At 32.0% G+C, this 16,064-nt stretch overlaps 2 protein-coding genes across 2 annotated transcripts in view; both read right to left on the bottom strand.

Moving 5' to 3' along the window:
- LOC111043926 (vacuolar protein sorting-associated protein 16 homolog) overlaps nucleotides 1–3,725 on the bottom strand; it is a 36,128-nt gene extending 32,403 nt beyond the window's left edge. The window contains exon 1 of the mRNA XM_039435151.1: nucleotides 3,523–3,725. Within this exon, the coding sequence (XP_039291085.1) occupies nucleotides 3,523–3,578 (56 nt within the window). The 5' untranslated portion in view covers nucleotides 3,579–3,725. The remainder of the gene's footprint in view (nucleotides 1–3,522) is intronic.
- Nucleotides 3,726–6,784: 3,059 nt separating this feature from the next.
- LOC111045969 (all trans-polyprenyl-diphosphate synthase PDSS1) overlaps nucleotides 6,785–16,064 on the bottom strand; it is a 156,133-nt gene continuing 146,853 nt past the window's right edge. The window contains exons 5-8 of the mRNA XM_039434795.1: nucleotides 15,887–15,976; nucleotides 14,336–14,467; nucleotides 13,024–13,218; nucleotides 6,785–11,036 (exon numbers count right to left, since the gene is read on the bottom strand). Of these exons, the coding sequence (XP_039290729.1) occupies nucleotides 10,815–11,036; nucleotides 13,024–13,218; nucleotides 14,336–14,467; nucleotides 15,887–15,976 (639 nt within the window). The 3' untranslated portion in view covers nucleotides 6,785–10,814. The remainder of the gene's footprint in view (nucleotides 11,037–13,023; nucleotides 13,219–14,335; nucleotides 14,468–15,886; nucleotides 15,977–16,064) is intronic.

The raw sequence follows: 16,064 nt of genomic DNA, 5'->3' as shown, positions 1-16,064 counted from the left end.
TTTGTTAATATGTATCAAACTTGTATGTGTGTGTGTGTGTGGTGTGTGTGTGTGTGTGGTGTGTGTGTGTGTGTGTGTGTGTGTGTGGTGTGTGTGTGGTGTGGTGTGTGTGTGTGTGTGGTGTGTGTGTGTGTGTGTGTGTGTGTGTGTGTGTGTGTGTGTGTGTGTGTGTGTGTGTGGTGTGTGTGTGTGTGTGTGGTGTGTGTGGTGTGTGTGTGTGTTGTGTGTGTGTGTGTGTGTGGTGTGTGTGTGTGTGTGTGGTGTGTGTGTGTGTGTGTGTGTTGTGTGTGTGTGTGTGTGTGTGTGTGTGGTGTGTGTGTGTGTGGTGTGTGTGTGTGTGTGTGTGTGTGTGTGTGTGGTGTGTGTGTGTGTGTGTGTGTGTGTGTTGTGTGTGTGTGTGTGTGTGTGTGTGTGGTGTGTGTGTGTGTGTGTGTGTGTGTGTGTGTGTGTGTGTGTGAAATAGATGAATTGAATCATCAATATTGAGTGAGTTTTTCTTCAGATATTTCTTTTTACTGAGGATATACATGAGAAAAATTATATGAATATATAAGATGTGTAATGGAATTGATTAATTGCTGGTTGAACTAATTTGATTTATGATGTAATTTAAAATTTGTAACAAAATAATTAATATAATAAATAAAAAACACCTATAAATCGTCAAATTCTATAGGACCATGGTTTCGTGACCACACAAGTCACATTTTCAAGCTGAAACCATGGTTTCCTGTACCAAATAAAACTGTAGAATTTGACGATATATTATGTGTGTTTTTGGAATGGTTCTACAACATCGACAGTGAGTCAGTCGAATTTTTAATGAATTTTCAACATTATGTTAAATATATGTTTTTGTTGAAAATACATTTAGTTAATGATGAAAATTCATTATTTTCACAATTTTCAATGAATTTAAAAAAAATGCATTTCAAAATAAATTACCAAATTAAAAAAGTAAGTGAGAAGCTAGTTCGAGTAGCCCCTGTGCTGTAACGACTGAAATCGCATGCTCCTTCAGTCTTTGCTTGGACCAGAGCTCTGCCTTTGACACGGATCGCCTCGCGGCTCCCGTCCTTGTGTCAGCTGGCAGGCTGTCAGCGCTAGACTGCGGCACTCTCTGCCGGGCGTCCAGGGAACTTCCTCGAGACACTGAACGACTAGCGCTCCGTGGTAGTCTCGGCAAGCATCTGAACCAACTCCTCACACTAACCCTACCATCTCGATCTCCTATATATGCGGAACAGAATCCAGAAACTTGAAACGCGAGCGCGAGTTGAAAATTTTTACAAATATCCGTAACTTTGACTCTTTATTACTCAGTCCATATTGGCGCAATCAACGTCAACTCAACGTTAATCCATTGTGATACCGTTTCATCAACAACTTATTCAATAATAAACACAAATTTCATTGACAATAATTGGTTATTAATATATTTAATTTCAACAAAATTATAGCTTTTCTTTGCGGAAAAATAGAATGCTCTCCTACTTTATCGAATATTTATCATCAATTAACTTATTATCTGCTTATTTTTAGTAATTTAAAGTAATCTGACTAACATTTTGTCGAGATTTATGCATTTGAAAACGTATAATGAAGTTTCAAAAAGGTAACTCCTCCCACTTTACAATTGGAAAAATTAAATAAAAATTATGGATTAGGTACCTATCTCGTAGGTACTTTCTCTTAATTTGTTTTACATTATTATTTTTTTGGTTGGAGGGGGGTTTTTGTAAGTGAAAAGTAAAAGTTTTAAGGGCGTTAAAAAAGTTTTCCACTATTCATCCTATTCTACTACCTATACAGAGTGTTTCAGAAGTGGTGTCGAATATTTTAGGGTATTGTTCCTGGATGATAGGAGACTACAAAATGTCGTATTTGAAGTATCCAAAACTCAGCGGTTATCCTTATAGCTGCCATTTCATTTTTTTTCACTTAGGAATTTCTATCTCAAGAACGAAATGTTGTATTGATCTGAAATTTGGCATGAATATTTATGCTATAAAGACTCAACTTTAAAAAATAAAAAAAAATTTTCGATGTACATATTCAAAATGGCGGGAGTTTTAAATTTGTTATGGCAAATTCCACGAAAACTGTTCACTTTGAAGAAAATTTACAAGAGACAAAAAAGTTAGCAAATTCTATCAAGATTTCAACGATACCTTATTTATTAAGATTGGTCAAAGAATAACAGAGAAATTAAATCTTTTCGTACTGCATGCATGACCACTTTTAACCATTTAAACATCAATATTAAATTTTTAATTTCAATTGTATTTAAGATGAAGCTTTGAAACTCGATATGGCTCCATATGGTCATACAGCTGAATCAACAATGTTTTTCAGATTATCTTGTTTGTCTTGTGCATTCATACAGTACGAAAAGAATTAATTTCTCTGTTATTCTTTGACCAATCTCATTGTGGGGGGGGGATGTTGTGGGAGAACGGGGTTCCTGCTAGAGGCCGCAGGAATAGTGTTGTGGAAGCTATAATAATATTTATAGTTTCATCAAGTCAGTCTTTTCTATTCTATTTCATAAGCAATTAATTTTTTTATACTGTGGCAAAGCATATAGGCCTACCAACTAATAAATAATGTCTTGATGACATAAACAGCTAATGTAAGCACATTAATTCGACGCGTCTACAGTTCATGGTCTCTTATTATGGGGCGCGTTTATTACACTCCTATAGTTTTCCTTATTAGAAACTGCATCATGTAAAAAATCTGAAACAATTCAGCGCGTCTATGAAGCTGGTATAGACACTCGCCATAGGCTTCAACTATACGGGCTTCTTAGACGCGCTGTATTTCTTCAGCTTGTTAGCCGTATGCATTGTCTGATATGAGGTGAACTATACAAGCGAAATAAATGCCATAAGAGGCCATGCATTCTGAAGATGTGGGTGAAATAAATTGAACGCGTCAGGCTCCCGATTTTGGGAACTTGGACGTTGAACATAGTATATTTTTCACGTTGTAAGAGTTTACGAATTTAAGGTACGGTTTACAAAATAGTATACGGCACATCCAGAATTTCCTGTTATGGCCAGTTGGGGCGTATAAATTTAGATATGGGCGTCTCTCACAGGCTAAATTTATTTCAGCGTTTACAGGGTGCATTGTTTTCTAAGAGCTCCATAAGAGACCATGCATTGATAAAGTAATTTTTGATCTGTTAAATATTTTTAGGAATTCTTTTATTATTTTATTTTTATAGATTTGTTTTGATACTGTACTTCCAAACGAATAATCACAAAAAATATTTGTTTAATGTATTATTGCACTTACAATTTAGGCCTAGGCCTAGTAGACACCGAATTATCATCATCATAATCAATATCTTCAATAATTAGACTATTAAAAATGATTTCAACGATCTCAATATATAGATTAAACTACACATAATATTATAAAGGATTTATATGAGCCCCATTAATACAGCATATTTATTCTAAATTGAAAATAATATTTTAAAAATACGGAATGTAGGTACCGTACTGTACTAACCTGAAATAAGCATCACGACCATGGGGCCACCAATCCGCTGTTAGTAACACAGTCATTTTACAAGTAATCTATTGGTATTCTACAAAAAGTTGAAATAATAGGGAAATACTTTGCTAAAATTATATATTAATAGAATCAAGATAATTCACAGCTACACGAAAACACATTCTTGCATCAAAACAAACGCCATCTTTTAATTTTGGTTGACAAGAATCAGCTGATTGGAAAAGTCGAGAGTCGATAGTATCAAGACGAGAAATCATATCGATTTCAAACATTAGGAGGGTACTTTGAATGTGAATTACATCACAATTACATGGTCGTGACATTGTAACATGGTAGGCCTACTTTGCAAGAGAAAAAAACGTTCCAAACTTTGTTCTTTCCTCTTTGATTTAAGTTTTTTAAAATTTTTATTAAAATAGCTACTTTGAGTCCTACTTTATCGTAATACAAGCATTCAATATTGTGCTGGCAAATTGGCAATATTCGATTGACATTGGTGTTGCTATCCTTGTCTATCAATACACAAAGGGCGCTATCCTTTTCTAGCTCCGTATTGTTGCTAAATCGTATTTAACAAATACGAAATCTTTCTGAACGTGAACAGACATCATGGCTGAATACGAGGTGCTTTATGAATCTAATGGACTTTATTATGATGTAATTGGGAGAAGAAAATTGCACGATTACATAAATTTAAGTAGGTGGTGCCTTGTTTTTTATATATTATCTCTACACAAAATATCACTCATGCTTCTCAGTATCAGTATAATGTTATTTTTTGTCATGGTTATTATTGTATTATCTTTATTTTTTATAATTTGCAAGATTGTTGTTATTATATATCTACTGTACTATTCATAATTTCTGATTATGTGTAATGTATATTATTTTACAACCCATGGTAAAACATGGACTGTGACCAGTAATAACATTTTAACATTGAAGCCATTGGCGACTCTAGGACCAAAACTACTGGTTCAGCCCAGCTTGGGGGGGGGGGGTATGGAATACCCCCCAAGTCAAGGCGGGTCTGGGGGCCCTCTCCCGGACAGTTTTAAAACCTTATAGAATTGTGAGTTTTACGATTGTTTTAATTACACATGAATAACTTATGTGTGGACTCTGCAACCGGGATATTAATGATAAATTTATTATTATTAACCAACGAAAATAGAAATTGACCGTCCTATATTTTTAACTAAATTGTTAGTGTATGTGAGTTACTTACAGTAGGCCTACTTAAGACTTGATTGATTTATCTTTGACCAGCAGAGCTGGATACTGTGTAAAAACTTGAATTAAAATTTGAAACTTCATATAAATTTGAAATTAATACTAGAAAAGTTATATATTTGCATTTTAGTTAAAAAATTTAAAACCGCATTACACTCCTTAAATTTTGCATTCCAGGCGTGGGTCTAGTGTAGGAATGTCAAACCCGGGATCCCGGTCCATTTTTGATACCCAAAAATCCCGGGATTTTTCAGCGTCCATCCCGGGATTTTCGGGATTAGAAAACCTGAAATTGTGAATAGAATATTTCCAAAAACAATTCAATATAGAATTCATTTACGGTGGTGAATATGGGTTTTGCATAGCTAATTTATTTTAATTTTTATTGTTCTAAGTGTTTGACTAATTCATTCTACAGACACACTCTCGATATCTACAGTTGCATATTATACATAATATACTGTACTCTGTACTTGCTAAATAGAATTCGCATTATCGGCTCGCATCATTTGCTGAATGGTTGTTATGCCTCCATGTTTGTTTCTGTTCACACAGCACTACAATTATCAGTCTAGACGGCGCAATATTTGCAATAGTACTGATGTCATTTCCTTGAAATGCATTCAGAACTTTGAAAAGACTTAAGAAATCAGAAATAAATAAGCACTATCTAGTCTAATTATTTATCTTCTCTTCTCTCTCTCTATCATAAGTAGAATATCTAGTTGAAGTAAATATAGTTGGCTCTACGAAATTTCATTTAAGTTAGTAGTGGTTCAGCTTTCAAAAAAGTTACTCCTAATCTTGAAAACATTTACAGAAATAGAAAGTTTAATTTTAATATTATTCCTAAGTGTTTTTCCATTTCAATAATATCCTCTCCCTCTATAATGAGCCCTTTTTCATCTCCACACACTGTTACTATAAACATGTAATTGAGGAGGAACAATAATTCGTTAAAAAGTATGAAACTGATTTTTGCCAATCCCGGGATTGATATTGGGTAATCCCGAAATACCATGATTGGAAAATCAGTCCTGGGATTGACATCCCTAGTCTAGTGGGAAATGCAGTACCTACTGGATACTAACCATTGTTACTTTGTATAGAACTACTGTCGTCCCGGCTGAAGTATGACAGTCTTAAGGGCTTAAATGATATATTCAGGCGAGGTGGAGCTCCCATCAGGAACTCCCCACCAATAAAAGCCATACGAATATTATTATTATAGAACTACATAATTATTTACTATTTGTTTTAAATAAAATCTATGCAATTTGTTTTTATTTCAGGTTCTCAAGAATTTAGATGGAACCATGAGAAGACGCCCCTACTCTTAGCAGGGTATAAGAAAAGAAAAGCCCAGTTTCGCGACCCAAAAGAAAATACCTTTGGAGGGATATTGCTGGAGAGTTCTATGCTCTTGGTCACACTTCGGTGACACATGTTATGCTCGACAACAAATTTCGAAATTTAAAAAGAACTTTTACCCAAATAATGGATAATCAGAACAAGACTGGACAAGGTGCAATTAAGTGGGAATTTTTTGACATGTTTCTAGAAATTTTTCACGAGGACAAGTCTTGCAACCTTCACTGTACTGTTTAGCTGTTCACTAAAATGTACCTAACAGAACCACTCAACTAAAGAATGAAATGTGCCTTGTTTAATTTAAATTATAATAGTTAAAAAAAATATTGAATTGTTAGGCTACATTGGAAATGGAATAGCAAGAATCAATACACAAATGACTTTGTAAAAGTTGGTAATTTTTCTATAAAAAAGTTGGTGTCTGGCTTACTGAATTGAATGGAACATACTAGTACTCAATTTCATCAATAATAGGATGTTAATCACTAAAAATACAGATGAGGATCATACTTACCTAGAACCTATTTCATATAATAAAATAGGCCTACATGATTATTGTCTCTTCTAGAATTTCAATTGAACTATCCTCGCATAGGCTAATAGAGTGTATATGAAAGATTTAACATGCAAGGTTCAAACCAGTTACAACACATTCATAAATGGACTTTATTAAAAAAAGTTTGGAAGAAGGAATTAACATAGGATGCCAGGACAATATATTGCAAACAACTCAGTTTACAGTACAAAGGCACTATGTGAAACGAGTTTTACATTGACCTAAGAACCCAAAAGAATACAAGGAGCTTCATTATAATATCTGTTTATCATTTCGTAAGTCAGTTTTTTTGTTAAAAATCCAATAACATACAAATCAATGTATACATAGTATTTATATAATAAGAATAACATATTCAACCCATTACCGAATAAAAAATTTTAACCAATTTTTTTGGGCAGGGTTATTTTGCCCACTGGCAAAGTAGAATAATTATCTCTATAATGGTTATATACATACAACTATCATTCACTATTTAGGCTATATTATACAATCTTACAACAATTTTATGATGTTTTATACACTCAAAATGCAGACTCTCTCAAACATTCAAACAATTATAAATAATAATTTTAAGCTAGAGACAACTACACTATTTCACTCGTCTACTACTCCACTCTGTTTTGATAGTTTGGCATGCCAACAAGAAAATGTGTTTAAGAAAATTAACTATTTTAGGAAAAATTATCCAGTTTAAAAACAAATTGATGAGGGATAAATTTCTAATTTTAATTATTATACACTTGGCATGGTAACACCTTCCATGGTAAAACATTCTCTCATAATAATAACAACAAACTCATAGAAATTAAATGGTGAAAGAGTTTTAGAAACAATAATCAAAAGTATTTTACTAATCAAGTGTAGAAAATTAATAATAGGAGTAACCAGTATTTAGTATTGAGATTAGAGCAGATTCAACCATTGGTAGAAAAAGTTGCATAGAGTATCTTTATCATAGTTGAAAACAGTTAACAGTTTATCTACTGTGGTTGGAAATGTATTTTTAGAAGAATCAGTAGACTTTTAGAGAAAGTAGTTTAACAAAAATTATTGTCAATCTCAAAAGAAAAGTTCAATTCGATTATTTTGAGATTGTATTTCTTCAAACTTATTAAAATAATTAGAAAGCATACAACGAAGAACAATACAGTTTTGATTTGAAGACACATAATAAAATTCACAAATATGACTTATACTCTACAAATGCTACACAATAAATTTATAATAAAAATATTAAATGAAGCATTATATTATTACAAAAATACAATTAAAAACTTGATACAAACCAAAGATACATGTTAGGGCATTGAAAAGGTTTGTTTAAAAGGATACCTATATATTGCACACAGTAAAGCATTAATGTCAATACATTATTTCTAGAAATTTTAGATGTTCATAAATTTAAATTTGTGCAAATGAAAATATCATTAACTTTAATCAATACATTTGCTATTGATTTAAAGGATAAATTATACTGATTTTCTTCTGTGAAAGTAACAATAACCTTTTTTGTAATAATTGAGAATGAAATTCTGTCGTTTTTGATAATTCATGTTGAATTTCAAATCTGGGTCTCTGTGAATCCAAACTTAAAAATCTGATAGAGCAACTCATGATAATACATAAATTGTATTAACAATTTCAAAACAATATTTTTACTTCAATTTATTGTCAGTAAACAGTTTTATTCGAAACATTTTTCAACTTTCAAGTATCCAATGACATTTTTGTGATATTTCTATAAAACTTTTCACCTTATAACGATAACATTAACAATATATTATAAACTTTTTCATGTGATAACAAATCTTCAGCTATTGTTATTATCTTATTCTTTGTTCTCTATGTTAACATATATTTACATTATAATTTACATGAACTACATAAATACCATCATTTTAATACCCTAGATTCAAGTTTGTTACAATGCCATATTTTAACTCATATTTAATCCTTCCTGGTATTAACATTATTGTCAAATAGTTTTATTTACATTTTTCTTAGAAAAATATATCTATGTAAAACCGGAACAGCTAATTTAGAACTCGACTTTGTCAATAATTAAAGTACAATGAATCCCCATCTGAATTTAGATAATAATTTAACAAAATAATTTAATTGTGTATTGAAACCTTTTAAATGTTTCATTTTTCTAGTCGTTGGAAACCGTAAAATTGTAGACAAAATATTTACAGCTCACAATGAATATGTGAAATTTTACATTTGTTTTCTCGATGCAAATTACTAATTGAAGCTTTTTACAGTAGCGTTTTATGTACAAAATTCAAGAATGATGGTATCTTAAATAATATAATTGTTAGTTGAAACCCAATTCACAAGGACAGGTTTAAAAGAATATTACACTTTCAATGAACTGTAACTTACATTATATTAATTTTTAAAGAAAGCTATGTTTATAACCTATAATATAAGAACATTCTCTCAATAATCAATATAAATTATAATTCATCAATCAACAAACATAAAATTTGAGCAATTAAAATTTTCATCAACATCATAATCCATAATATTAATCTTAATTAGTTTTGAATAACTTGGTTTAAATTTTATTTTTGAAAATGATATACATTGAATATTTGAATGATATATTAAGCTATGATCAAATGTTGGTCCATGAAAATGCAATCGTTACCACAGGTATAAATATAATTCAAAGTTCAACTAAAATTTCAAAAAAAGCATTTTTACCATAGGATAATTGCATTGTTTTGGCTGGATCTTGGAATAGAAAAAAAAAACGTTCTGAATCATGTAGGTTGAAGTATATAAAATATTTGTGATTTGACATCTACCAAAGACAAAAAGAACTAACATAATGAAATCAATAGGACTATAATACAGAAGTGATTGAGCATCAAGATGAATCGATATTGCAAGAATATTCACGTGAACTCAATCACTCATTTTCCCGTAGTAGTATAGCCTATTGATTTTGGTTCAATGAAACAATAACTGTTAGTATTGCAGTGGGCAGAGGGGACGGTATCTTTTAATTCATTCGTAGTCAGTCATTTTTGTAAAAATTTAATAGTTACTGCTTTGATCGACGATTTCACCACAAACCTTATAGTTTCATAGAATCTTGTCATGGTATAATGTTGAATCAATATAGGACAAAGTTGAATACAATTTTGTAATAATTACACTATACTTGTTCTATTTACATAGTTCCCTCTTCCTAAAACTCAAGTTTCAATGATAATGCATCAATCTACAGTTGTTTGTTGAGCTTAATTCTACTTTGGCAACAGGCAACACATGTGTCACTTCAACGCATTGTTGTTGATGTCATGATCATTAAAAGTAAAGTTTTATTACAATCATCCATGTAAAACAAACAAAGTATCGTATAATTATTCCAGTATGAAGCAATCTACACATATAATCTCTCATAACAGTGTTGAAATTATTGAATAGAATACATATAGATTTGTTCTACCAAAACTGGATGCACTCAAATTTATTTTAGAAAATAGAAAACACTGCATTAATTCTACTTAATCATATTCAATGTATTCTACTAAGGCCTACACAGAATACATTTAATATGTCAGTGAGTAAAACTTTGTAAATGCACTCTGTACTGAATAGATTACACTGATTGCATGTGGGCACACAGAATACATTCTATGTATTCTACGCACCACCGAAAAACCTATTTCACTTTGGTTAACTGGAACTACACAAGCTGCTCTTTAGGCCTATTTCATTGCTCTCATTAACTAACATTCATGAATATATGATGCAAACACACACTAGACATTAATAAGTACATTATATTTTTGGGTTAAAAACACAACATGATGGTTGATAATGACTGGTGCTGGTGGAACTGAAGATGGGAAGATGATATTTTTGGCAATTTTTCTGAAAACGGTGAATGATGTATGGTAATCGATAGTATCGATTTTGTGAATATTGATAGTATCGATTCTATAAATATCGATAGTATCGATTTTGTGAATATTGATAGTATCGATTCTATAAATATCGATAGTATGAACATCGATAGTATAGATTTTGTGAATATCGATATATTAAAATATCGATATGGATTGATAATGAAGTGTTGATGATTGGAGTGCGAAAGTCGAAGTCGATGCTATTTCATGCGATTAATGACCAGATCAGCGACGACAATGAGTGCCTTCTGGTAGGGCGAGTCCGAGATGGACGAGGCGAGCCGAGTGGCCTCGAGGCAGTGCTTCTTGGCGAGGAAGCGAGTCTGTTCGAGTCCCTGCGACTTGTGCACCAGTTCGAACGCCTTCTCCACGTCTCCCTTCTCCTGGAACCTCCGCATTATCATCGGGTTCAGCTCTGGGTACTGCAAACAATATGCCACAATTTAACAACAACATTTTGCAACAATTCAAAAACCAAACAAAATGTGACAAAAACAAAATGTGGTACAGATTTCGAAGGATGCAATAAAAAGTTGAATTATTCATTCAATTTTTATGTTTATTTATATGGCTACTCAATAGTTTTTTCAATGAATCAACTAGTACCCTTTGGTTTAATGTGTCCTTTAGATGACTTCACATGTTTTTGACCGAGCAAAGTGAGGTCCAAGATTCAAGTCGACGATTTTGCATAATTCTCTTTATGTTTATATGTTTTTATGTTCGCATTTACGGCGAAACGCGGCAATAGATTTCCATGAAATTTAACAGGTCTGTACCTCTTTAAATTGCGCGTTTTTTTGAAATTTCGCATTTTAAGGATAATACAGAAGGGAAAGGAGTCTCTTTCGAACGCCAATATTACCATATAAATCAGACTATAGAATATTATTCATCATAAATCAGCTGTCGAGTGGATTATTAATTCCATGCAATAACGCATGCAATTAATATCCCAATGTAATTTGGTAAAAAATCAGCTGTCGTGTGGACTATTAATTCCAAGCGATGAGGCATGCAACATTGATAACTCAAAGTAGGTAGCTTATTATTTTCCAGAATTTTCTCTGGTTTCAACTCGGTAAGCTTTTAATGATAGCATAGTTATTTACAACAATTATTAGCATTCTAATGATAATAATTATAATTAATATTAATAATTATTGTCGATAAAACATTTGAAACAGCCATTAGTTGTTTACACACCGATATCTCGCCGACAAGTCACGACAGGACATAATTCACTCTAATGGAGGCTGTAGTTTTTAACTGCGCGAGGTCTACTGTTCACAGAACTACTAGTTTATGTAATTTTCAACTAGTCTTTACTTTCCCTTATGCCTCTACCTTGCTAGTTTCTCTTCCCTTCCTCACTCCCTGTTTCTCTTCCCGAATTTCTCAATAAATATACACTACAAACAAAACTGAGTAGCATTTTATTACATAATTATTTTCTTGCATTATAGTTAATGATTGAACACTCGGGCTTTGCGCTCAGGTTTTTCAAACCTTGCAGGAACTTCCCGATTAATATAGTGTTAGTTCTGTGAACAGTAGACCTCACGCAGTATTCTCATCCACAAGTATCTGATTGAAACTATAGCCCTTATGGAAATACAGCAATAGACTTGCTTCTCCACACTTCTGTGTAACCACTTGTCAGCTGATTTATGATGAATAATTCTATAGTCTGATTTTTACTCTAATATTGGCGTATGAAGGAGGCTCCTTTTTCCTTTTATATTATCCTTGAAATGCAAAATTTCCAAAAACCTTGTATATACGTCGAAGCGCAATTGAAAAAGGAACATACCTGTCAAATTTCATGAAAATCTATTACCGCGTTTCGCCGTGAATGCGCAACATATAAACATTAAGAGAAATGCCAAACCGTCGACTTGAATCTTAGATCTCACTTCACTCGGTCAATTAATATTTTATCCAATTTAATGGTATTTAATTTTTGATTGTATTTCACTTTTTTCTTTTACAACCATTGTCATTGTAATTATGTTTTGGGACAAATAGAGATTTGATCGAATAATTGATTACGCTCAGGTATTTCCTTTTCAACAGGAATGATTTAAGGGTGATGGTTTCTTGATTCATTCCGAGCTGCGATGTATTAACACACTTTTTTCTATGTATTTCACACGACATGCAGTCAATTATTCAAGTAAATAATCAAAATCTTTTACTTACTGACTGTAGTACTTTCGACCGTCTCGCGTTCATTTATTTACTTAAATATTTGACTGCATGTCGTGTAAAATACTTGGAAAAAAGTGTGTAGGAATAATTTATTTCTACTATACTGTATTGTGAAGAATTTCTTTGATCTAATATAACTTATTGTAGGTTTTCTTATTTTGTAATTTTATTTTGGCGGATAAACTGATTGAATTGTACCTTTTCGCATGCGAAGAGTACAGGCGCAGTGGCAAGTCCGAGCTTGAGGTCGGCTGCAGTCGGCTTGCCCATGGCGTCTGAAGAGGAGACAAAGTCCAACAGGTCGTCCACCAGCTGAAACGCCAGACCCACGTTGCGCCCGTACTGAAACGCCACCTCGCACAGTTTCTCGTCTGCGCCCACCAACATCGCTTGCTGCAAATCAACACAAATCAATAAGTTTAAGAAAAACACAAATAAAACATACTCAAGACTACAATATAACCTATGTCGGACTATGTGTAACCTTATTTAAATTTGGGAGAGGAATAGCACAAGGTTACCTTATTTTTTCTCTACCTATCAACTTTGATGATGTACTTATTGTATGAATCAATCAATAAAGAATAAACATATTTATGGCGTATACATGAATACGTCACAAAGACAGGAAATAAAAATACGCCAGGTTTAGGTATTTTGGAATATTCTTTATAGCTTGAAAGGGACAATGAAGTTCTGTTTCAAAACTGAAATGCAACTTCATAAGAATCCCTTTTCGAAGATGTAATTCGTTTGCTAGTCAAGTCGTACGATAACTTGAATTAGCTGCTATATATTTTTTGTAATTTACTACTATAGCATTGATTCAGCGAATAGCAGGAGTTAACGAATAGCTCATCTAATTCCTTCATCGTGAATACACCTTATAAAGGAGAATTTTCAAATTGCTATGAGAATTACTTATTCATAAATAAGTGTTTGTGAAAATGTCGAGTATTTCCATTTAATATGGGAGAATTAGTCAACTTATAAATACATTTCATAGTTAGAAAAATTTCAGGATGGTTTTCACCAATAAAGGTAAGCTGCAAAAGGGATTTTTTATATATTATAAACTTTAGTTTTAGTTTTAAAACAGAGCTTCATCGCAGCATCGTCCCTTCAAGTTATAAAAAGAATTAAAAAAATAATGGAACTTGATAAGATGAATAGGTATGGACTGTTTAATTAAAATAAAACCCTGCATTGAAAAGAGGCACCGACAAACTAGACAAAATTAGTTCGGTCTTCGGTCAGCTAAGCAATAATAATAAACTCATATCAAAGTGTAGCCTTTTTCCTATTTACATACTTCTTCATATTTGTGAAACAAGAGCCAGGTAAAATGTTCAGTTGACCACTCATTGGCCTCTAGAAATATTACATTAAATAAAATGAAATTGAAGTAGGATAGCAAACAATATTTAAAATTAAATCAATTTTTTTGTCCACAAAGAAAAAAATGATTTGATTTTGATCTTCTTGTTCCTTAAAAACAAAGTGAACTTACAGCTTTGAGTGAGTTGGCGATAAGACTGGCTGTTTTGCGATAAGTCTTTGTGAGGTAATGTGCGAACCTTTCATTTTCTGTTTCTTTTGATCCCAGCTGCATGAACTCTCCTTGAACGAGCTCTGTGACTATCTGCAAAAATCAACTCAATAATATTACTCATATTAATAAAATTAGTAAATTATTTATGAAGAATTCGAGCTTGTAAAGAGGATTTAGAACACGGGTAAAAAACACAATTTTGAAAACCACAATAAATATTCATTACACATAGGAATAACATTTTATTATATTAGTTGAGTTTGAGAAAAAGACATTATCTTATGATTTCACTACATGCCTGATTGTTTTTTGTTTTCATTTTAATAGCAGTTAAAATTAACAGAGAGCTAATTATGAATAGTTGAATAGTTTATGACAAGCTAAAAAAGTACCTGTACAAGATTGATAAATTAATATTTGGAAAAATTGTGAAAATGAAACAGTTTCAATTCGAAGACACAAACACAGAACGACTTGTATGTAATGAAATAGTAATGGAATCAATAGAAGCTGCTCCTGATATTTTTACCAGTTTCATACAATATGTAAATTATAATTGGTAGGTATACTTTTCTCACAAATCAACACAATAATATTACTCATATTAATAAAATTAGTAAATTATTTATGAAGAATTCGAGCTTGTAAAGAGGATTTAGAACACAGGCAAAAAACAATTTTGAAAACTTTATGTGTAGTTGAGAAGTTGATATTGTGGTAATTATTCATATTGAATGAAAAAGACTAAGAAATTGTCAAAAACCACAGATTTATTGATACTTAGAAAGACCGGTTTCGGTTATTACACCATTGTCAATCTCTGATAAAGTCTTTCTAACAATGTATCAATAAATCTGTGGTTTTTGATAATTTCTTAGTCTTTTTCATTCAATTTTGAAAACCACAATAAATATTCATTACACATAGGAATAACATTATATTATAATAGTTCTTCAGTTGAGTTTGAGAAAAAGACATTGTCTTATGATTCCACTACATGACTGATTGTTTTTTGTTTTCATTTTAATAGCAGTTAAAATTAACAGAGAGCTAATTATGAATAGTTGAATAGTTTATGGCAAGCTACAAAAGTACCTGTACAAGATTGATACCCTGGGATTGTTAAATGAATATTTGGAAAAATTGTGAAAATGAAACAGTTTTAATTCGAAGACACAAACACAAACGACTTGCATGTAACGGAATAGTATTTGAATCACTAGAAGCTGTTCCTGATATTTTTACCAGTTTCATACAATCTGTAAATTATAATTGGTAGGTATACTTTTCTCACAGATCAACGCAATAAGGGAATTAAAAATTATATATGAAATTGCCTTCATAAGTTGATTTTCTATTTAAAAATACTGTATGAGAAAAATATATGGATCCTTCTAATTCCCCGCAATGAAGGTGAGTTACTTTGAGGTTAAAATCCAAGTTAGCAATATTGAGGAGAGGAATTTCTTAACTAATGGAAAAACATAAAAATGAAAATATAAATCTTACTTGACTGAGAACAAGCGTGACGTCATCATTTCTTAGTCTAGCGATCATCATGGCTGCAACTGCAAGAATGTAGTCTCCAGCCATTGTCACCTACAACAAAAAATTTGAAAGTTTAATAAATGTTTCCAACAAAATACTTTCTATTACAGATTATTCAATGTGAATGATTTAAAACACA

Source organism: Nilaparvata lugens, chromosome 8 (genome assembly GCF_014356525.2).
Source record: "Nilaparvata lugens isolate BPH chromosome 8, ASM1435652v1, whole genome shotgun sequence".
NCBI lineage: Eukaryota > Metazoa > Arthropoda > Insecta > Hemiptera > Delphacidae > Nilaparvata > Nilaparvata lugens.
This window is presented reverse-complemented; position numbering and strand designations above follow the sequence as displayed.